At 36.8% G+C, this 25338-nt stretch overlaps 1 protein-coding gene across 1 annotated transcript in view; it reads right to left on the bottom strand.

Moving 5' to 3' along the window:
• Positions 1–444: 444 nt before the first annotated feature.
• Positions 445–25338, bottom strand: part of LOC150087773 (U6 snRNA-associated Sm-like protein LSm2) — a 39648-nt gene continuing 14754 nt past the window's right edge. Inside the window, exons 2-4 of the mRNA XM_090370364.1 lie at positions 16962–17029; positions 7544–7634; positions 445–806 (exon numbers count right to left, since the gene is read on the bottom strand). Of these exons, the coding sequence (XP_090226490.1) occupies positions 681–806; positions 7544–7634; positions 16962–17029 (285 nt within the window). The 3' untranslated portion in view covers positions 445–680. The remainder of the gene's footprint in view (positions 807–7543; positions 7635–16961; positions 17030–25338) is intronic.

Here is a 25338-nt window from a genome sequence, read left to right as displayed (position 1 = left end):
TAATGTTAACCAGTAATTAGTAAGCTGTGATGGAAAAATGAACTGCATGTGCCTGTAGCAGTATAATAGATTTCTAGATATGTACATTAACAAATATGGAGTCTAAAAACATAACTCAGTGCTTTTAGTGAACTTTGTCTGAGAAAGAGAGAGAGAGCTGTAATGAAGTTAACCAAGTAATAAAATGAATACTAAATAAATAGTGAGGTTAATGGGTTCAAAACAAAAAAGAAAGGTCTCAGCAAATGCACTCTGATGACGAGGTAATATCAGGAGAGTTTACAGGCAGTGATGGTAAAAGTGAGCATTAAAGAATTTACATTAATACCAGTGTTTCATTATGAACAGATATACATATTACAAACAAAATCATTAAACAAAATACTTGCAATGTCTTTTTATTTTCTTTTTTTGTTAAAAAAGGTATTTTGTTTATCTGTGCGCATTAAAATTTTTTTTCAATATGTAAAAGACGGGTGAAACAATTAAAAACGGAGAGCTCTTTATTATTACATATTAACAAAAGTATTCAAGTTTACTGCACTTGCAGCACAAAAATATTTCCCCCCTTTTTGCTTTATGGGATATGTACAAAGAATAACAAAGATAATAAAAACCACTGCTTTATGGAAAAAAAAAAAGAAAAAGATGATGAGAATGTAAATTTAAACACTTGACTATCATTGCTTGCTTTGTGCTGCTTCCTTCCTTGCAGCATCCTGTAAAAGCTGAGTGTCTACTTCATCTGCAGGTAGCTGTACATATCTGACAACTGAGCCTCGAATAAAACAGTTTTTTACAGAAAGCTGCAAGTAGAAAAAAAACTCATTAATAAGTAAATAAAAAAAATTTAGGGTATTTTTATTAATATTTGCTAAAACAATCTATAAAATAACATTCAAATGATGAGATCAAAATGCCCAATGCATGGTCATGATTGCTATTTCATACTTAATAATGGAACTAAGAAATGTAGGCTTGGCTTTCTTCACTGTAAAGCAAGTAAAATTAACATCACTTTCCTGGTCATGGTAGAGTTATGTGCATTGCTCGTTCAACTACACAGAACACAAAAATATTCAATCCATTGTTTTATTTTACAGTAATATGACACCTAAATATGTATTAAATATTTCTTGAATCTGCATGATGGCACAATGAAACTGTTAAATCAATATACAAATTAAAGTGATGTAATCAACTAACGAAAAATTAAACACTCTCATACCACACATAAGTGCTTCTAAAAGTAACAATTGCTAAGATGTGCAACAAAACAATTAAACTAAACCAAATTAGAAACTACAAAAAATAATAATAAATAAATAAATAAATAAAAGCTGGAGCTGATACTCACCCAGAAAAGGAGAGAATCCTGCAAAGATAAGGTACAACTGCTGCTTGAAATAATGGGCAGTAGTTGCACCTTTGAAATGTTTAAGAATTCATTAAATTAAATTGTTAACACTCATGGCTGTTGCAAGTTAAACAGAATCTCCCGTGAGAAAAGGGCATTATTTTATAATAAGAAATAAGGTAGTTAGGAGAAATAATGTTGTAGGTAAACTACATATATTCTATGGCTGGTCTGCTCATTTTGTGGAATGAAAAACTAAGAGTATGTGAGAAAAAATATATCCTATAGAAAACCAATTAACTTAGCAATGGTATGGGGGGAAAGAAAGCAGGGGGAGGGGAAATAAAGCCCATGATGTGTTACATCAATAAATGACCAAAACTCTGTTATGATCTCTTGGCAAAGCAGTTGTGAAAAATATACAAGAAAGCACCACCACAAGATACAGTCCATCTAAAATCTCAAAAACTCATGCATACTATCACAAATTGAGTTCGCCTTCAAATTACAGCAGAGCACTGAAATGCCCCTGTATGCAGCTTTGAAATTTCATTTCCTAAATACTGATCGGATAAAATTGTTAATTAAACTTTCTTCTAACAAGCTTCTTCAAATGTACAAAAGATTAGTGAATTTTTCTCGATTAAATTCCTGTCATTACTAAACATCTGCACCCTATTGACTAAAGCCTTGAATGGTTTGAGCATGCTCAATGCTGATGAGATCCTTCCTCTTGCTCAGAATAAGCACCTGAGAGGGCATAAATTCAAATTGAGGAATTTGAATTTATACTGATTTCAGTATAATTTTTAAAAAAATGTCACCCTCAGTTATAATGTTACTTGGTTGTATTTTCAAAAATATTGTGGTCCCCTCGATGATGCTATAACCTCATAACTATATACTTTTAACTTTTAAAACATTTACAAAATAAATATTGAACATTTTGAATAAGCAGCAGTAGTTCCTTCATGTCATTTTCCCTACCATAAGCTATATTAATTTTTTAAATAATATTTATATATTTTTTTAATTTAAAATGTAGAATACAACAGCATATGCATCCCTAAAATGTTTTAATAATGTCTCTTAAAATTAAACTTTATTACTTGACAAATTTGCTTGGATTTGAAATAAATAATGCAATAACAACTGACTTTTCAAGGCACATATCATGCACACAAACAGTATATTGATTGTGACTTCATCATTTGATAATTTTGTATCAACAAGCACCACAGCTTATATCTGAAAAACATAAAACACAAACAATACAAATTTGTTAAAAAAAAAACTTCCAGAAAAACTGTAAAAGAGAAAGTTTTTTTTTTTTTTTGGATAAATCACATTTTCTGTATTTTCCTTATCACTCCCCTCCAGTACTGATTAAGGAGGCCTTTAAATTTCTCCAAGTTGCTGACCTCGATTACCAAGAGCCAAGTGATCCAATGATTTAACAACTTGCTGGATGAAGGAAAACTGCCTACAACCATGATTCTCCAATTAATCATTTATTAAAATGGGGGGGGGGTGAGAGGAACAGAATAATTGACCCTAATGTTAGGACCAATAAATTCAACTTTCATTCATTTAATACCTTTTCTCTGAAGTACCCAATTCTGAAGATCTGTAGCCTACACATTTAAAGTCTCTCCTCAGTAAGACAGAGAGCAAAGAACAGGAAAAAAGGTGTTTTTAATAATACAAAGAAGAAAATAATGAATCAGGCTGACCATTGTGTATTAACTGTGGAAAGTCTAAGTTAACTCAGCTGATGATGTTGATGAATTTATCACATACTTCCTATCAATCTTTACAGAAAAAAGACCTTCATGGTTGAGAAGAGGCTGAGTAGTGCTGAGAGGTTACCAATACTGAATTTATGTAAATTTATTAGAAAACCTTTTAAAACCTAAAGGCAAATAAGCCTTCAGGATTTGACAGCACACAGCCAGCACAATTTAATAACCAGATCACTGTTGGGCTTGGCGAGACTCCTTTGGATTGAAGAAGTGTCAACACACTGTCAATACAGATATATTTATGTAGTAACAAAATTCTGAAGGATACACAACATGGTTTTGTTAAGGGAAAATGTAGGAAATAATTTTGGCAGTTTATTTGGATTTTAGCAAAGCATTTGCCTCAATCCAACATTAGGTTACCATATACAAGCTGGAACATGGAACCACATGTAAGATTTTTAGAATGATTACAGGGTGGCTGCAGGGCAGTAGACAGAGGGTTGTGATTAATGGTTACTTTTCAGATTGGGCTAATATCAGAAGTGGGGTGCCCTAATGATCAATACTGGAATCACTGATGATTCTGATTTTTTTTAAATGTCACTGATGAAGAGCTAGAGGGAGTGATGTCAAGATTGGGAGAGTAGTTAATGATGAGCACCAAGCAGTGCTCCTTCAGGATGACCTAAATAGGTTTCAAGGATGATCAGAAAAGCCGCAGCTGTGTTTTAATGTTGCAAAAGTAAGGTCTTACTTTGGAGAACATCAACATCAAAATAACTTATAATACACTTTTGGGGTTGAATTAAAAACAGTAGAGGAAGAAAGGGATTTGGGGACTATGATATGGAGGAACATGAAGTTCTCCACATCATACCATACAATCGGCCTGCCATGCCACCTGAAAAGAGGCCCATAGTAAGCTATGTACAGTCAGTCCTCGTATAGCACGATAGTTGTGTTCCTAGAAACCCTCGTGCAATGCAAAATCGTGCAATATAAACAACAGGTCCTATGGGAAAAATAGGGTTAGGTGCCGACCACCCAAGATTGAACACCCATTTGTAACCAAAACATTACCAAACATAATAAATAATGGTAATAAAATACTTACGTATTTTATTTTGACTATTACGTAATAAAATATTGCTAATGCTTTTGCTTCTATCGTAAGCAAACTTGTTTTTTGTTTGATTTTCTATCCAAACAGATGACAGCCGTTCCATCTCTTCCAATTCCTTGTGTCTTAATCTAATGGCTTTTAATTACACTTTGAGTTGTTCCTGCTATGAAAGTTTTTTTTTTTTTATTTTCTCTGCATTCTTTGTAATTCTCGGCGTTGCCTCATTTAGGCCTGTAGCACATGAAATATCACATGGTCTTTCATTTCGCTCAAAGCGTTTCACAATTTCATATTTTTTCTCTATCGACAGTAGTGGACTGGCCATAAGCCTTACCGGGGAAACCCCGGTGGGCCGGTGGCCAGTGTGATTTTGGCCATAAACCATAGTATGAGGCCACTATAAATTTTCCCGGGTAAGAATTTTTGACCCAGTCCGCCTCTGTTTATCGATATTGCTTTTCTTTTTCTCTCTGAATCTGCAGTGTGTTCACCAGGCCGCTTCCTTTTCACACCTTTTTAAGTATTTTACTAATTTTTAGGGAATAAAGCACAATTACAAAACGAGGAGGCACGCTTGATACACATAAACAAAGCTGCGCGCGTGTGTAGCAACTGAATAAACAACACCGTAAAGGCAGAGATACACTATTAACACCTCACATTTTACTAAAGCATATTTCTAGGGGTTACTACCATAAAACAATAAAAACAATTTCCAGTTGCGTTTCTGCTAGTGGAATCTGTTATAAACTGGTAGTAAACTCGATCTAATTGCATTTGCGATTATACCGATAGCTGGAATTGTGTTGGTTTTTACGTTATTATGGTGAAATGTGTTTCCCCTTCACTGATATAAAAAGCATAGATACATTTTCAGAATCTTCTCTTCCTTCCTATCGTGTTGCGTTCAGTTGGGGTGATTCCGGTCAGACTGCCATTTCTTGTAAACACAAAGGCGAATTGTGCATAAGCGAATTTGGTTCGTGTTATATAAGATATCGTTCCCCTATTTATAAATCGTGTATGATCAAATTCATGTAGTGTAAACACATGTTATACGAGGACTGACTGTACTTGGAGTCCACTGAGTCCAAGTATGGAAACTGCACCTAAAAAACAAAAAAAAAAAAAAAAAAAAGACTGAGCTTTTTTTTGATAGGGTCCAAAGAGAAGCAACCTGCTTGGTGAAATCTGCAAGAGCACCCACATAAAGATTTCAAATATGTGAGTTACAGAACTTGGCATACTAGTACTTAGAGGAAACTTCACTGAGGTATGTAAGGCTCTGAAAGGGAACAGCAAAATAGTTATGAAGTAAAATTTTCACTGGATTGCAGAAATTTATCTTTTAGCTACTGAGTTGTGAATCACTGGAATAAGTAATTACCTCCATGGGTAGGCAAGGCTGACAGCTTGGGGAACTTCAAAGGTCAGCTGAATACGTATCTATATGAGGAAAGAAATATATAGGTAATTTATTATTTATCTTTGTTTTTTGGCTGGGGCAGCAAAAGCCTGGAGCTTCCTTTGCAACATATGGAAAATACTAATATTGATACTCAACAAATGTTCTTTTAATCGGTCTCACCACAGTATTTGCCCATTTTTGAACCTTTTCAAGAAACTTGATATTATTTATTTTTTTTTTATGTGTGGACACAATTCCAGTGGCAGGTTCACAATGGGCTTGTAAAGTGGAATTATAACTTTCCAATTGTTCAATAAATTGTCGACAGAATACTATGGACCCTCCTTGCTGCCTGCCTGTAATTCTAAGTCCCCCCCCACCAAATTTTTCTTTCTCTGTCATTTTTCATTCAACTTAAAAAGTTATTTTTAAATTTGGGGTCATTATTTTTTCAAGTCTAAAATTTTGCATTCTGCAGCATTAAAACTTAGTTGCCAGTTATCTAACCATCTCTTAAGGCTAAGTCATCTTTTTTTAATTGGCAAATCAGAAGGATACATGAGGTGATCTTCCAAAAAGCTAGGTAACATTTGTTATTGTGATCTATCATTTCTGAAAACAATAGTGAAGGAGATGAATCATGGTGCTGATAATTTTTATGGTTTGCAGACAAAATGCCGATCCTCTCAACGGGAATTTCCCATGTCTCCCAGGAAGGTCATAGTGTTAATAATACTATATATTTAGATGTCATTAAGCACTTGAGGGGTAAAATCTCAAGACAAACCTGACCTGCAGGCAAGGAAATACTGGAAATCACTCCACGACAATACTTCTCCTCACTGCAATATGAATACCTTTCCAACAACACTATCTATCTAATAACATCCTACTTATTCACCTCACTTTGTGCCAAGTGATTTTTAATTATTTTTTCAAATTAAAGAACTCATTAATGGAATGATGATTTTCTGGTCAAGCAGAAGTTATGGAAAATGCAATCAAAGAATTTTAAAAAATGTATTCTGAACAAGCTTTATTGTTATATGACAGATTAAAAATTTGTAAATAGCCAATGCCATCGCTTTTCAAAAATTCAATGCTTGATTATCTGTAAACATTATATTTGTTTTAATATGTACAATCCTGAACTTTCTTGATCCTGACTTTATTAATGGTGCCCTGCATATGACATATGCTGCTTCCTTATTTATAGAACAGTAATGCAAAGTTCTCAAACTTTACATTACTGTGACCCTCTAAAATGATAAACAAATATCCTTATAGATAAAACTGAGAATTTCATTTGGGAGAGGCATTCCAAAGTAACTTAGAGTTTGGTAAGAAATAAACATACCTTGCTGTACGTAATTAAATTTTAATCTATATATCAAATAAAAAAAATTTTTAAAAATGAAAAACCTTACAACTTTATAAAATATAATCATCGCATTAGAAATAAACAAAAATACAAATTTTATATTGCAAGGCAAAATTTTGAAAAAAATCTGCAACCCTCTACTCCAAAGTTACTTGCAACCTACAGTTTGAGAACCATCATAGCAATTTTAAAAAAAATGAAAAACCAATATGTAAAAAATTTGGAAGTGGAAGGAGAATGTGATAATGCCAATCTAGCTGTTCTGAGGAACTATTCCAAATATTGTCAGGAATGGATTAGTTGAAAAAGCGCCGACCGGGCTAGCCGGGTGGGTAAAGTGCCTGCCTGGCAACCCAAAGGTCGCAGGTTCGATTCCCGCCTCGGGCTTGGATCAAAGTACTGCAAAAACCTTGGGAGGTGCATTATGGCCACAGAAGCCTATGTGCCAACAACTACCAAAAAAAAAAAAAAAAGCATACATAATTTATTACATGATAAATTCATTTGAAAATATTTTGTATAAACTTACCATGTGTGGGTATTTTTCAGGATCCGTAACACTAATATCAGTAAGTTTTATGTTCAAATATTGATCCACTGAATGAAGGGTACCACAAATGCTATAAAAAGATTATCATTATAAAATGTTGATTATTTTCTTAATGTCCACAATATAATATTTAATAATGCAGCCACTAGTAATATATAAATAAAATATTTTTCATTTAATACTTTATATACAGTAAGCACCGGTTATAGTGAGAATCAAATTTCAAAGAACCAATTCAAATCAATAAAATGCCCTACACTTTCATCGTTTATTAGAATCACATCTTCGGTTATAAGAATCAATTTTGAGCACCTCTGATATTTTTCTAAAGCACATTTCTGGAGGTTACAACCATACTGAGGAACGACAGTTGTAGAATAGATGTGCAGAAGTTTGCCTTTAGCCAGTTGGTGGTTGATTACTGGAACAAACTTCCATCTGTTGTTGTGGAAGTTGATAGCTTAAATAAATTCAAGGCAGAACTAGATAAACATTTGGATCGAATGGATCAGTGAAATGGGAAGGTTTTTTTTTTTTTTTTTTTTTTTTTTGGGCTGATGCTGTATAAGCTTGCTTTCTTGCATCATGTGCCTCTACTAATGCTAATAAAACAATAAAAACAATTTGTAGTTTTCCGTTTATTGGGCCTTTTGTTTGTACAATCTGTTATAAACGGGTAGTTACTACAGCTTTAACATAAAAAGATTTTGCCCAGTCTGTTACTGATAATTTCGCCAAGGGGGGCAAAAATGAAGATGAACCTGAACAAATTCCAGTTATAAAATGGCAAACTCGTGAAGCTATAGCCTTCCTGAGGAGAGTGTTGGAAGAAACTGGTGCAAGTGATCGTGAATATTCTGTTATACAATATTGAAAAATCTATAAATACATTTTGTAGTGGTAATTTAAAGCAATCTAAAATAATTGACTATTTAAAATTATAATCACATTACAAAGTGTTTTGTTTAATTAATATGTACATTAATTAAGCTTTGTGTGCAAGTATAAATTTATTTTTATTTTGCTAACCTGTGGATAATATTCGTCGATTTTTGCTTTAAAGTCAAAATTAAATTTGCAAACGTGATCACTATAACCAGCGATTACTGTATATATAAAAAAATTGGGATCTAGGTGTCAACTGAGGTTTCCTCATTTCTGCCAAGTGACTTTTGTGGAGAGGCAACACTTATCAACCAGGAAGCAGCAGCACAAAGAAGCTTTTTGCTGCACAGAGGTGGGTTGTTTTTAGAACTTGCAGGGTTGCCTTCAGCCCAGGAGCCCAAAAGAAGGAAGAATAAACCAAGTAATAATGTTTGAATTGGAGGAAAAGGGAAAACTTTCCCTCTCCTTCCCATTCAAATATGAAGGCTGGGCAGAGATAGACAAGTCAAGGAGGGAAGTAGGCTTCCCTTTAAGCAGTGAATTTCATATCTGTTAATTAACTTTCATTATTAAATTTCTACTGATTTCAGTATAATTTTTAAAAAATGTCACCCTTAGTTATAATGTCACTTGGTTGTATTGTCAAAAATATTGTGGTCCCCTCGATGATGCTATAACCTCATAGGATTTTATCAATGATATACAGGAAAGTTTTTAAAGGGATAAGGAAGTGATTGTCTCATTGTACAAGGCAACAGTTAGGCCACTTCTTGAGCAGTACATTCAGGTCTGGAGGCCTGATCTGTTGGAATGCATGCACAGAAGAGTAATAAGATGGGTGAAGGGAACAAAAGGGTGGTCATATCAAGAAAGGCTTCAGTTCTGCAAACTGCAGCATCTGGAGAGTAGGCACCTGTAAGATCTGATGAAGGCCTTGAATGGATTGAGTAAGCTCAATGCTGATAGCATTCTTGCTCAGACACATATGAGGGGCATAAATTCAAGTTGAAGAAGTAAGGTTGCAAGATAGATGTGCAGAAGTTTGCCTTCAGCCTGCAGGTAGTCAATTGTTAGAACAAACTTCCATGTGTTGATGTGGAAGTTGGTAGTTTGAATAAATTCAAGGACTAGCCAAATTATTGGAGTGGATAGATAGGTGATGTGGGAGTGTGTTTTTTCTTTCTTTTCTTTTTTTTGGCTGATGCTTTATAAGCTTGCTTTCTTTCATCATTTGCCACTACTAATACTAATTACAAGTATAACAAATAAAAAGAAGCAAGAGAGTGTCTGAAGAACTTTGTAGGGATAAGTCCAAGGCATCAGAAGGTGGATCTACTGAAGGATGCAAACCGCAAAAAGAAGGAAACAAGGATAATCCTGTGCACATTGGTATAGTAGTGTACCAATCCAAAGGTCCTAGATAGATTAAGACAAAGAGAAATCTCACACTGGTGAAGTAAGGAGAGGTCACCAAAAACAATCCCATAATGAGAGGCAACTTCAATGTCAGAATGGTGAGAGATCCCCATTCTGGCAGCAGGGAAAGTGCCACCATAGTCATCAGTTACCATTGCCAGAAGGCCCATTGGTTGGCAGTTGTAAATCCCATGTTGAACAAACTGAAATCAAGGCAACATCAGCAGGATGGGTGATAGAATGTGGCAAGCAGGAGCACGTTCAGTGTCATCAGCCACGTGAAAGATCTCTCTTGGTAGCCGGAATGTGGTACAAGTCTAAAAATTCTATACCTAAAGAATCAGGAGTAAACAATAATCCCATACAAGGAAGAAACTGATCACCATCAGCATAAGTAAACCCCCTAGAGTCAGTGCCATGGCCCATGCTGCATCTGCAAATCCCACCCGGGAAGATTTAGGAATCAGCAGAAAGGAGACAAGACACAGAGAAGAAAAGTTTACTCCATCCAATGACCTGGGCCATTTCCAGGTTGCTGGTAAAGACTAAAAAGACTGTCTTTTTAGTCTCATTTGCAAAGTCAAACATGGGGGAGGGACTGAGAAGGGCCAAAGTAGCTAATGGAATTACTGCAGCCACATGCACTTAATTTTGATTTCTGCTCAAGATCATAAGACTTATTTGAAAGCCAGCACTAGAAAAGTTGAAAAACAAGAAAGCATCCTTGGTAGTGTATGTTGGACTCTGTAATCTGCACTTCATTGAGTTTTCATAATATGCTGAAAGCTTATTATGAAAATTCAAATTGATGGCCATACATAACATACATAACATAATACCAATCTTCCACTAAATCACAGGAGCAATAGTGGCTGTCTGAGAAGCAAACGTCATGGAGCTGCTTGTTAATGGCCCATATTGGAAGAATTTTCTAGCAATTTGGCCGCAGGTGCTTTCTTGCCACAGTGCTGTGAGTTGGCTCCACACACTGTTTCTCCTTTTAAACTGGTATTTTAATGTTTGTAGCCGAGTGATTCTTATGAAGGAACATGAAGATCAAAGGAAGTTTTTCAGTCAAGACCTGAAGTGTGTGTGGAGGGGGGGGGATGAGACACTGGAAAGTAGTTCCAGAACTGATCCTTGAATGGTAACCCACTTCTAATGCTAGACCAATCTGAACAGTAACCATTAACCACAGCCTTGCTTCCTGCTGTGCTGGCGCTCTGAAATCCATGTTAGAAGCTTAACAGTGATTCCAACATGTTCCAGCATAAACAGTAACCTCTCATGAGCGACTGAGTCAAATGCTTTGCTAAAACCCAAATAAAGAATTTAAAATTATTTCCTACTTCCAGTTCATTAGTAACTGGGTCTAAACAGCTAACCTCGTTAGTTTAACATGATTTTCCCTTAACAAAATTGTATTGCGTAGTGTACAGAATTCTATTTAAATACTCCTGTATTCCACTCTTTATGATCAGTCAGACTGGCCAGTTTGTAGTTTCCTGTTTCATTCCCACCTTTATGCATTATTGATAAGTTCACACTTCACCACTCCAAAGGGCTACTCTGAGTAATAATAATTAGCTCATAATTAAACTTGACTGTTCAATGCCAAATTGCATGATACCAGATCGTAGCACTGTATGTAATGACTGGTATTATACAGTGTTATTCATTAATTGCGTGTTTTTTCTTTGCAGGCCCTTCTGTGGCATGAGGGAGAAATGAAACTTTGTTAAAGGTTACGAGATATTTTACTGTACACGGGCAGCTGATTCTTACTGTGATTAACTCTAAGAATTAAGGTTATTTTCTGCAGTGGAGGTTGTTTATTTTCTGCTGTCTGGGCTCCCTGGATCATTCAAGATATGTTTTGCCAGTATTTCTATTGCTACATATGAATTTTCATCAATCAGGATGATGAATTCATATGCATAAGACAATGTGGCATTCTCGATGCTCTTGGAGAGCCATTCATCAAAATCATGTTCTGAGTAAGTGGGGCTAAGATGGAACTCAGGGAATAGACCTTAGCAATTTTGTCTTATGTTGAAACTTCATTTGAATGGTGATCTATTTGTCAGTGCAAAATAGATGTTAATGCATTTATATACTTCAGAGGAGCAGTTTGAAAAGTGCTTGATAATATCTAGCTACCAAATGGAGTTGAAAACTCCCTGAAAGTCAACAAAGATGGTGATTACAAAGGTAGAATTGAAAGCCCGTGGAGGAAAGGATTTCCCATTGCATCCAGAATTCTGTTCATCATTCTGAATTCAAACTGGAAATGGGCCTATATCAGCCAAGGTGGAGGGGCAGTTGTTGTTGTTATTTGGTTTTTAGGAGCATTAGCAACTGAGGCCATATTGCTCCGGTGATATGCGGTGGTCATTCCCTGACTTTTCCGCATCCTCCGTATTTGGTGGTCACGGGCTCGAACCCCGGTCTAATCAAGAAGGGTGTGCTACGCACTGCTGCTCCTGCCCACCTGGCTACGGAGGCGGCCTGGAGGGGCAGACTTTAGTCACTGTGTACTTCCTTCTAGCATTAAAGATTGTAAAACTTGATTGCCAGCAGAAAACTCTTCCCAATATCCCATATATTTTATACTTAAAAAATACTTTGATAATACTGAATGAATAAGTGGCACTACAGACTATTAAGTGTTAAGAGAAGTGTTTACTATTGTACTGCTTGAATCAGAATTCAAAAATGGGAAAAATGTTACCAAAACCTTTAGATGACTACTCTTTAAATTTCATTAAAGCAATAAAAGGTCCAATTTGCAATGACAGGAATGATTAAAATAGTCTGATGAGATTCTATACTGAATCCAGAAAGGTTGGCAATTACATACAAATATGTGGTAATTTTAATATATTAGGTGTACAAGTTTTGCAATTAGTATTGACAAAATAATGGAAGGAAACAGACATATAAATCATCTGAAGGCAAGAAGGCTTTTACTCACTTAATTTGCTCATCTCTTCTAATAATTTATAGTAATAATAAATATTATTTTTGTAATAAATAAAACTGATTAAAAAACCACGTGTAGCTTTACGCACAAAAGATGTTTTATCTGAAAACATTTTTGATGAAAATCAAAATCTTTTAAATTTTTAAAATCGAACAGCTAGGACTGAAGTTATGAATGATGTAACATTTTATGCTCATGCCCGCTACTTACTCTACGAAATCAACGTTAGTGACTGAGTTAGCGTCATTAGAATCGTTTAGAAAGTAACATCATTTGCATCATTTCCATCTCGAATTTTCACTATCAATCAGTTTTACTTCAGTCTGAAATATTTAGTATGAACGATGTAATGCTTTATGCTCACACCCGCTACTTACTCTACCAAATCAACATTTGTGACTGAGTTAGTGTCATTAGAATCGTTTAGAAAGTGACATCATTTGCATCATTTCCATCTCGAATTTTCACTACCAATCAGTTTTACTTCAGTCCAAAATATTTAGTATGAACGATGTAACATTTTATGCTCACACACACTACTTATTCTGCCGACCGGGCTAGCCGGGTGGGTAAAGTGCCTGCCTGGCAACCCAAAGGTTGCGGGTTCGAATCCCGCCTCGGGCTTGGATCATAGTACTGCAAAAACCTTGGGAAGTGCATTATGGCCACAGAAGCCGATACGCCAACAACTAACTAAAACAAAAACAAAAAAAATTACTTATTCTACCGAATCAACGTTAGTGATCAAGTTTAGAATGTGATGTCATTTGCATCATTTCCGTCTCACATTTTTGTTACCAATCGGTTTTACTTCAGTAATTTCCATCATTTTTTTTTTTACTTCAGTCCGAAAAATTTAGTAGGTGCCACCAAAGATGTTTTCACATCAAAAATTGTGTCTTGGCTTTCAAATTTCTACACAATATAATTTTTTTAAAAAAAATTTGACTCAGGGCAAGCAGAGTAAGTCCAACAACCTATAAGGCCAAGTGGAAACCATACAAGCTTGAACATCTGCTTGCTAGCTCATTTTCACTTGAACATCTGCTTGCTAGCTCTATTTCATATGAAAATGAGCTAGCAAGCAGATATTCAAGTGAATGAATCTTGCAATTTCACAGCAGAAAGGACTAAGGTCTATAAGGCAGTATAGTATGTTCTTGTTTGAAGAAAAGGAGGAAGATTAACTGAGGTTCTCTGGCTTTATACTTTTTCTCTGGAGAGCAGGGTTGTCAATGACACTACTGACACTATGCTGCTGCAACAGGATCTGGAAAGGTTGAGCAGATGGGCTGAGAGGTGGCAAATGAAGTTTAACATTGACAAATGTAAAGTACTACATATGGGAAACAGCAACCCCAGAGCAACATATCAACTCTGTGGTACTACACTGACAGTGGTAGAGAATGAAAGGGGCCTGGGGGTGGTTGTGCAGGCAGATATGAAGTTCTCTGAGCAGTGCAGACAGGCTGCAAGAGTAGCTCATGGTGTATTGTCAATGATATACAGGAATTTTTCTAGCAGGGATAAGGTGATTATTCCCTTGTATAAGGCAATGGTCAGGCCACGCCTAGAGTACTGTATACAGGCCTGGAGGCCTCATTTCATGAAGGATGTAGAGCTGCTGGAATGAGTACAGAGAAGGGCAACAAGATTAGTGAATGGAACAAAGGGATGCTCTTACAAAGAAAGGCTTAAGTTTTGCAAATTACAGTGTCTGGAGACTAGGTACCAGCAAGGTGATCTGATAGGGGTGTATAAAGCCTTGAATGGTTTGAGCATGCTCAATGCTGATGGGATTCTTCCTCTTGCTCAGAATAATCACCTGAGAGGGCATAAATTCAAATTGAGGAAAGACAGATGTCGGATAGATGTGTGAAAATTTGCCTTTAGCCAGCGGGTGGTTGGTTGGTGGAACAGACTTCCATCCCTTGTCGTGGAAGTTGATAGCCTAAACAAGTTTAAAGCTCAGCTGGACAGCTTTTTCGAACGAACAGAGGGGTGAAGTGGAAGTGGTTATTATTTATTTATTTTTTTTTTTTTTGGCTGATGCTGCATAAGCTTGCTTTCTTGCATCAAATGCCTCTACTAATGCTAATGTTATTAGTGAAGCCTCCAGGGTTTCATTAATGTTGAGTTAGTTGTTTTCAACATTTATTAATGATACTAACAATGGCATATCAAGCTATAAGTCTGCTGACGATACAAATGTGGCAGGATGGTTAATGACCGTAATCAGGGTATGTTAATGCAACAAGATATAGAAAAATTGGGCAGATGAGCTGAGAACTGACAACACTGACATATGCAAGGCACTGCATATGGGTAGCAATAATTCCAGAATAACATACCAATTGTGTGGTATAACACTGGAGTAGTGGAGAATGAAAAAGACCTGATGGATTGTGCAGTCAGACATGAAGTTCTCTGAACAGTGCAGAGATGCTGCTAGGGTAGCTCATGGGGTTTTGTTGATGATATACTAAGAATAAGGTGATTATCCCATTGTAAAAAGCAGTAGATAAGCCTCATCCTGAGTACTGCAAAAGATCTGGAAAACTCATTTTAGGAAGGATGTGGATCTGTTGGAATGGATGCAGATTAGGACGTGATTAGAGAGGTGAACAAATGGGTATTCTTACCAACAGACTTTGGTTCGGCAAATTGAAGCGTCTGGAAACTAGGCACCTGAGGCGATATGTTTGAGATGTTTAAGGTTTGGAACGGATTGAATAAGTGAAATGCTGATGGCATCCTTGCTCAGACAACACAAGGATGGTTGCAGAATAGATGTGTGGAAATTTACTTTTAGCCAGTGGATATTTAATTGTTGAAAGAAAACTTTCATCTGCTGTTTTGAAAGCGGTTAGCTTGAATAAGTTTAAAGAAGAACTAGACAAATTATATTGAGATCACCAAAGTTGGTGAAATAACATTGTTTTTGTTACATCTCATTGTGAACACCTTCAGAAAGAGTTGCCTATTGCACTACTTCGAATAAGCAATGTTTCCCCACATGTTATTGAAAAGCATCATTTTAGTTCGTAGTAAATTAACTTGTTCATCTAGTAAATTTCCCATAGTCTTGAGTCTTTCAGTCCTAAACCCTTTTTAGTAATTTACTATCGCACACTGTCTGGTATCTCTCATATTGTGGAGTTAAACTTCATAACTGGGTTATCATTCATTGTATCATTGCAGACCTACCCACCCGCCGATGAGAGGCACAAGCTTCAAAATGGCACCACCTGGGTAGTGGTATCTGCCAAGAATAAGTAATATTAGTCTTCTCTATTGGGGAAGTGTTGCTTATTCAAGGTAGTGCAATAACAGGCAACTCGTAATGAAGGCGCTCACAATATGAGATATAACAAAAACGATGCCTTTTCACCTATTTTGGTGATTTACGATGAACTAAAATGATGCTTTACACTTACTGAATGTATTTAACAGAATACACACTGCAAAAAAATTAAGCTTGACGTAGTCAAGTGGTCAGGAGCGAGAGTGCATAGCATGCGTTCCTTGAGTGGACCGGAGTTCGAGCCCGTGACTACTAAATACAATAAATATTTGTATTGACGATTTATTGTAAACTCTACTGACTTGGTTGTCGTGCCAGAGGATAAACAGAAAATTGAAGATCCTCAGTACATAATAATAATTACAATAATAAAAATATTTTTAAAATAAATCATCAATAACACAAAAATGAAATAAATCATAAAAAAAAGTGAAAGGAAAACTAATCACAATGCATGCAATCCTGCAGTACCCCCCACCCGCATTGTCGAATAAAATGCATTTCTTAAATTTCACATTAAAAAATTCTTAAAAACTTCTGCTGACCCAAACAAATTTGTAGAAAGCCCAGAGAGAGAGAGAGAGAGAAGTCAAAATACTTTCGACAACCCTGGTACTTTTGTTAATCATAATAAAAATACAAATAACTCGTTAATGATGGCAAAATTAGATACCAACATCTTTATTATAACTTGAATTGATTAATTTTATATTACGATTCATGTTATTCTGAAACTAACAATTTTAAATAACTATTAACAATACTGCATTTTAATATATGTGAATAAAGAGAAAGGAAAAATTACTTACCTAAGATCATTTTTTAATTCGACCACAACATCCTTTCCGACAAGTGACTTAAAAAATGAGTAGAACAGCTGAAAAATGAGATTTTTAAGTTATAAGATGAAATTTAATAATTAAAACTGAGAATATGCATATAAATATGTGCAGTTAACTCTTGATTATCCAGATGCAATGGTATGGAAGGATGAGCAGCAGAGGGGTGCAAAAATCCCAAGTCAACTAGGCATCTGCAAGGTGATCTGATTGAGGTGTATAAGGCCTTGAATGAGTTGAACATGCTCAATGCTGATGGGATTCTTCCTCTTGCTCAGAATAATTGCCTGAGAGGGCATAATTCATAAATTCAAATTGAGGAAAGACAGTTGTAGGGTAGATGTGTGGAAGTTTGCCTTTAGTGGGTGATCGATTGCTGGAACAAACTTCCATCTGTTGTTGTAGAAGTTGATAGCTTAAATAGATTCAAGGCAGAACTAAACAAATGTTTGGAGCAAGTGGATGAGTGAAATGAGAATGGTAGTTTTTTTTGGCTGATGCTATATAAGCTTGCTTTCTTGCATCACGTGCCTTTACTAATGCTAACACCCTCCAATTTCACTTGACTCACTTTCAAAAAATTAGTTGGTCAGTTCCTGATGCATAGTGAACCCCAGGGGCTCACATCTGGTGAGTATGGGCTTAGCACACCCAGGGTCCTGAGCTGGACATCATTCATCTCTTTCTTGGTGATTCCTTTCTACTTCTGACACTCACTCTCTCTCTCTCTCTCTCTCTCTCTCTCTCTCTCTCTCTCTCTCTCTCTCTCTCTCTCAGGGTAACTCGGGAATTTTTTTTGGCTGGTTCAGCATAAGCTGCAGGCTTCCTTGAACCATATGGCTAATTTTTTTTTTTTTTTTTTTTTGTTAGTTGTTGGCACATCGGCTTCTGTGGCCATAATGCACCTCCCAAAGTTTTTGCATTTTACTCTGATCCAAGCCTGAGGTGGGATTCAAACGTGCGACCTTTGAGTTGCCAGGCAGGCACTTTACCCACCTGGCTAGCCTGGTCGGCCATATGGCTAATAATAATAATACTGATTCATATGTTAGCAGATATATTTGTTGTATTAGTGGATTCTTCTAGCTAGGAACACCCCCTCCCTGTATGATACATTCCAGATCTTTGAGTATGCAAAACAGTTATATGAACAATCTTCAGAATTCCCCCATGGGGGGACTACCAACATCTTACTATTTTACTTGATTCACTTTAAAAAAAAAAATTGAAAGGGAATCAAACGAAATAGAAGATAACAAATTTGGCAAAAAAACAAAAAAATATATATATACTATTTTCATTATGTAGCACAGAGCAGAACTGAAAGTAAAATAACGAGTTGTAGTTAAACTAGGTTTAATGTTAAATACATACGATAAAGAGTAAAAACAGAATATGTAGATACATATAGTAACACAAAAGCTTTCGGGCTTTATGTTGCCCTTCATCAGTTAACCGTTGGATTGAAAGTTTTGGGAACACAGAACTTAAGAACATGCGATGACAGTCATGCACAATGAACTACATGATGCATAATGAAAATAGTATAATGAATCCAGAGCACGTAGGCCTTTTTACCTATGTGCAAAAAAAAAAAAAAAAAAAATATATATATATATAATTGTTCTTATATACGTTATTCATTGCAATAAATGAAATAAAGGCAATTAGTTAATGTATTTATTTCAACAAATAATTAAATTACAGCAGTATGCTTTACACCCCATATAATTGCTAAATTTCTAGTGCACCTATTTAAGTTAGTAAAAATTATCCATTTATGAAGGTTGGCACATGGAATGTAAGTTGTTGTTATTTGGTTTTTAGGAGCATTAGCAACTAAGGCCATATTGCTCCGGGATATGCGGTGGTCATTCCCTGACCTTTCCGCATCCTCCGTATTTGGTGGTGACGGGCTTGAACCCCGGTCTAATCAAGAAGCATGTGCTATGCACTACTGCTCCTTCCCACCTGGCTACGGAGGCGCGTGGAATGTAAGAACAATGTCGAGGAAAGAAAAACTTGAAAATGTGAAGAGAGAAATGAAGAAAAATACAGAATACATTAGGTACAGCAGAGACTAGATGGAAATATAAGGGAGTAATAGTAATACAGAGGGTTGATTCAGTCGTTTGATAACGATTTTGACATTAATCCTGCTTGCGACATACAGCAGCAATGTAAATTTTTTTTTTCGTGCAGGCGCAGTCCCAAACCTTATGAACAGGTGCATCAGTTGTAGAAGTTGTTTTAATGTTGACATGCCTCAGAAATTGGACCCATGGTTGGAAAGTTACATAACCGCGCTTTCCGAAGAAGGGTACAGTTATGTGAAAATTATTGATAGGTGCAAGTCAAAAAATTTTAGTGTATTGAAGTTTGGTATCCATAAAGTTTTGAATGGCAAAGGAAAATTCTGTGAAGCTGCTGCAAGTGGGCAGAAAACACCAAAGAAACTGCAGCCTGTTCCAAGTCGATCGAGGAAGGTGGTACGAAAAGTATAGCCACTCGTTGTTGGTGAAAATCCAAAAACCCAAAGAGCTATAGTCTCATATTGTGGAGTTAAACTTCATGACTGGGTTATCATTCACTGTATCATTGTAGTACCTACCCACCCACCGATGAGAGGCACAATCTTCAAAATGGCACCATCTGGGTGGTGGTATCTGCCAAGAATAAGAAATATTAGTCTTCTCTACTGGGGAAGTTTTGCTTATTCAAGGTAGTGCAATAACAGACAATTCGTAATGAAGGTGCTCACAAAGTTTTGGTCACGTGTGGGAACCACCCAGTCAACCATTTGTTGCATAATCAACAAAAATTGCAACTGGAGAAGAAGCATAAGGCCCGCGTACACCACCTAGGAGCAAGGCACATTGTAGAGCAGGAGGTCAATGCTCGAAAAATATCTGACATCTGTAAGGTGGAAATTCGTAGCAACATTGGACAAAACGTGGGTATACCTCTCCGACTGCAATAAAATTCGGGCAATTTATTACCATCCACAGGGTGACAAGGCCTTTCCAACATGGACGCATCAGTGCAAGGAAAGTTTTGGATGACGTTTTATGGTTGTAGTCAGTTTTTGTTATAACGGCAAATTTCAGTTGCATAGAGTTGCTAAAAACATGAAAGTCAACTCAGTGTATTACCAGACTGAAGTTCTACAGCTGTTGTTTGAACGTGAAATACCCACATTGTACGGCTCTGACGCCGAAAAGGTCTGGATGCACCCAGATAAGGCTTCCAGCCACACATCATGTTCCACCCATGCTTTTTTGCAGAGAATGGAAATGGTGACAGGTATTCATTCAATCCCATTTGAAGATATACCTGTTAAATCACCTGACGCCCAGGGAGCTTTGAAAAGAGCTCTCGGAAACCGCCGCCCCACAACTGTTGAAGGTTTGTGGAAAGTCTGCCAGTGGGAATGGAACAAGATCGACTTGGCAGTTTTGCAGCATGCTTTATTTCAATGAAAATTGCGGTGCCGTGCAATAGTCCATGAGCAGGGAAAACAAATAGAACACAACAGGTGGTGACAGCACGGAATTTCGTAGTTTTAAAAGACTGTCAAAATTGTTATCAAAATGCTGAATCAACCCTCCGTAGAGGCATGTCAAAAAAGCGAGCATATGAGCCTATGTAGCATCAGCCAAAAAAAAAAAATAATAATAATAAAAAATAAATAATAAAAAAAAAAAAATTCACAACCATTCCCTCTAAAAGTTTGTCCAGTTCCTCCTTGAATTTATTTACGCTATCAACTTCCACAACGGATGGAAGTTTGTTCCGGCAATTAACCACCCGCTGGCTAAAAGAAATTTCCAAACATCTATTTTATGGCGCCTCCGTAGCCAGGTGGGCAGGAGCAGCAGTGCGTAGCACACGCTTCTTGATTAGACTGGGATTTGAGCCCGTGCTTACCAAATACGGAGGATGCGGAAAGGTCAAGGAATGACCACCGCATATTCCCGGAGAAATATGGCCTTAGCTGCTAATGGCACAAGCACATTACAAATATTGCTTCCTCTGCATCTAAAAAACTTGGTTTACTCTTTCGCTCTTGGCGTTACTTTTCTTCCAAACAGCTGCTCACTCTGTATAAATCGCAAATCTGCCCTGCCATGGAATATTGTTCCCACATCTGGGGTGGTGCCCCCAAAACCTCTCTCAGGCTTCTTGATTCCATTCAGAAGAGGGCAGTTAGGTTAATTAACGATTCATCTCGCTGTCTCATAGACGTACTGTTTCTGCTGCATGCCTCTTCTACAGATACTTCCATGGGCACTGTTCTTCTGAATTGGCTTCTATAATTCCCTCTCTCTCTTTCAAAACAGTCCGAACACGTGCCGCTACCACCCAACATCCATTTACTGTCCAACTTCAAACTCACAGAACCAACTTTTCATCTTCCTCATTTATTCATTCAACTGCCGTTTTCTGGAACAACCTTCCTTCATACGTATTTCCTGAAAATTACAATCTACAGAAGTTCAAGTCCAGTGTCAACAAATATCTTCTTTCGTCTTCTCAACCTCCAACCCAAGCACGGTACTAAGTACTATAGGTTCTAATACCTCTCGTGTTTGGGGTTCACATAAAAAAAAAAAAAAAATGCTCCTAAAAACCAAATAACAAACAAACATCTATTCTACAACTTTCCCCAATTTGAATTTATTCCCCCTTAAGTTCGTAATCTGAGCAAGTGGAAGAATCCCATCAGAATTCAGCATGCTCAGCCTATTCAAGACCTTATACACCTCAATCAGATCACCTTGTAGGTGCCTAGTCTCCAGCCGCTGCAATTTACAGAACTTAGCCTCTCTTGGTAAGAGGATCCCTTCATTCCCCTCACCAATCTTGTTGCCCTTCTCTGTACATTCTCAAGCAAATCTACATCCTTCGTACTTCCTAAAATGAGGTCTCCAGATCTGTACGGAGTACTCAAGGCGTGGGCTGACCATTGCCTTATACAAGGGGATAATCACCTCCTTTTCCCTGTTAGCAAAATTCCTGTATATCATTGACAAAACCTCATGACCTGCTCTTGCAGCCTGTCTGCATTGCTCAGAAAATTTCATACCTGATGTCAGTACTATAGGTTCTAATACCTATCGTGTTTGGGGTTTTCATAAAAAAAAAAAAAAAAAAAAAAAATTGGGAAGAGGTTCCCTTCACCAAATGGTTCCTTGCCTCTTCTGAACTTTGGTGCTTCCATTTTCTTCTCTTCTCCATTTTATCCATCATTTCTTCTGTGATCCATGGTTTCCTTACCCTTTTCTGATCTACTGTACTTAATTTGCTTTCTGCCACTACTACTACAACTACAATCTTTTAAAACTTTTCCATCTGTTCCAGGTAAAATAATGGAGTCACTGGTTAAAAATTAATTGCAGGATCATCTAGACAAGACTGCAGCAATAATTCAGACACAGCATCGGTTTGTTAAGGGAAAATCTTGCACACGGATCATACACAAAGGAGGGAATAAGAGCCAGCAAGGAGTAGCTATACTTCTTTATAAAAATGCACAGAAAAGCCTCAAGAAAGTGATGCAAGTCACTGACAGGATTATAGCTACAAGATTAAAGGATGAGCCAATAGCTTTATTGATTATGCATGTGTATTTACCAACAAGTAGTCATACTGAGGATGAAGTAGATGAGGTTTGTGAACAGATAGAGGAAATAATGGAAGAACTGGGAAGTGACAGATGAATGATCATGGTGATGGGAGATTGGAATACTGTCCTCAGTGAAGGAAGAGGAAAAGATGAGGTAGGGGGACTAGGGACAAGGAATGAGAGGGGAAAGATGATGCTAGAATTTTGCAAAAGAAGAGAAATGTTTACATCAAACACATGGTTTAGACAGGAGAAGAGAAGAAGATACACCTGGAGAAAACCAGGGATGTTGACGGGTATCAAATAGAGTATATTTTAGTCAACAAAAGGTACAAGAATGCTGTAAGAATTCGCAGAGCTAAACGGGTGCAGATGCTGATTCTGACCATAATTTGGTGGCGATGAAAATGAAGATTACACTCAAGAAAATAAGGGGTTCAAGAAAATAAGGAAATGGATTTTAAATGTACTGAAGACTGCACAAGCTGGAGATTTCAGAGAGGCAATTGACAGGGAGATAGTGGATGGAGAGGAAATAGAAGTAGAAAACAGATGGGAAAGGTTTAAAAAGATTGAAGTTGTAGTAGTAGTAGTAGTAGTAGCAGAAAGCAAATTAGGTACAGTAGATCAGAAAAGGATAAGGCAACCATGGATCACAGAAGAAATGATAGATAAAATGGAGAAGAGAAGAAAATGGAAGCACCAAAGTTCAGAAGAGGCAAGGATTAAATACAGGAATTTAAATAATGAACTTAGAAAGGCAACAGATGAAGCAAAAGAAAAATGGTGGGAAGAACGGTGCAGAGAACTCGAGGAAATAGCAAAATGAGGAAGAAGTGATCTAATGCATGGAAACGTCAAGAACTTAACAAACAGAACAATAAGACTTGTGCAAAGATAAAAGACAAGAATGGAAAAATTCTATATGACAAAGAAAGCATAAGAAGATGGAAGGAATATATAGAAGAACTATATGATAAAACAAATAAACCAAAAGTCTGGCCTGTGACAACAGAAGATGAAGAAGTGACCTTAGGACCAAAATTAATATGAAAAGAATTTGAAAAGGTTTTTTTTTTTTTTTTTTTGGTAGTTGTTGGCGCATAGGCTTCTTTGGCCATAATGCACCTCCCAAGGTTTTTGCAGTACTTTGATCCAAGCCCGAGGCGGGAATCGAACCCGCGACCTTTGGGTTGCTAGGTAGGCACTTTACCCACCCGGCTAGCCAGGTCGGCTATTTGAAAAGGTAGTGGCCTCGTTAAAAAGGGGGAAGGCAACTGGACTGGATGATATACCAGCAGAAATTATAGAAGGACTCGGAGAAGAGGCAAAGAAAGAATTGTTCAGGATTTGCAGGAAATTTATGAATGTGGAAGCTGGCCTAAAATCCATAATTATTCCATTAGAAAAGAAGAAGAATGCAACAAATCGTACTCACTATAGGACAATTAGTTTAATTTCCCATTCCTCAAAAATCCTCTCAGAACGAATTAAAGCAAAAGCGAAGGATTGTAAATTCATAGAAGGAGATCAGTTCAGGTTCAGAGAAGGACGTGGGACCAGAGAGGCAATAAGAATATTAAGAACATTAGTGGAAAGAAGCATGGAAATAGGAAAAGATCTAGCAATCTGTTTTGATGATCTCGAAAAGGCTTTTGACTGAATGAATTGGGTTAAGCTGATGGAAATCCTAAGAAAGATTGTCCTTGATAAAAGAGATTTAAAAAATTCTCTCAGAACGAATTAAAGCAAAAGCGAAGGATTGTGAATTCATAGAAGATCAGTTCAGGTTCAGAGAAGGACGTGGGACCAGAGAGTCAATAAGAATATTAAGAACATTAGTGGAAAGAAGCATGGAAATAGGAAAAGATCTGGCAATCTGTTTTGATGATCTCGAAAAGGCTTTTGACTGAATGAATTGGGTTAAGCTGATGGAAATCCTAAGAAAGATCGTCCTTGATAAAAGAGATTTAAAACTAATTTGGGAACTTTACAGGGGCTAGGCTATGGTTCGGATTAATGGAAAAGAATCAGAAGTGGACACTGGTAGGGGTGTTAGGCATGGAGATTCCATATTCCCTTTACTATTTAATATATATGCAGAAACATTGATGAAAGAGTACAAAGAAGAGCAAAAAGGAGGTGTAAAAGTGTTTAGTAAGAGTTTGTTTGTTTTGGGATTTATTAGGCACATCGGCAACTATGGCCATAGTGTGCCATAGGAGGGGAGAGGATAAAGCCAATAAAATTTACAAACGACCAGGTACTGATTGTTAATAATGAGAAAGAATTAGAAAGCTCCTTGGATGTCTTGAACAGCAAAATAAAGGAGTACAATATGAAGATTAACAGCAAGAAAACCAAGCTAATGTTAATTTAAGTGGCCAGGAAGAAGAATCAATGTAACATTAAACGGAATAATATTGGAACAGGTGGACAGATAGATACTTGGAAAGCATAGTGACAGAAAATATAAAAAGCCTGGAGGAAATAAAAAACAAGAATTGCAATGGGCAAAAATAAATCAAAAATGTGCCTAATAAATCCCATTTAGTAATAGATAAGAACTGTTGAGAAGAAATTTCAAGAAAGAATTAAAACAAATGGTGAAAACATTAAATATGGACTGTTGTACTATATGGATCAGAGACACGAATGCTGGGAAGAGAGGGGACTAGACAGCTAGAAGCTTTCAAGAGGTGGCTGTGGAGGAGAATGGAA

The sequence above is a fragment of the Mastigoproctus giganteus genome, chromosome 3 (genome assembly GCF_048544385.1).
Source record: "Mastigoproctus giganteus isolate SK-2022 chromosome 3, ASM4854438v1, whole genome shotgun sequence".
In the NCBI taxonomy this organism is placed as follows: Eukaryota; Metazoa; Arthropoda; class Arachnida; order Uropygi; family Thelyphonidae; genus Mastigoproctus; species Mastigoproctus giganteus.
Note: the sequence above shows the minus strand (reverse complement) of the source record. Positions and strands in the feature narration are given on the sequence as shown.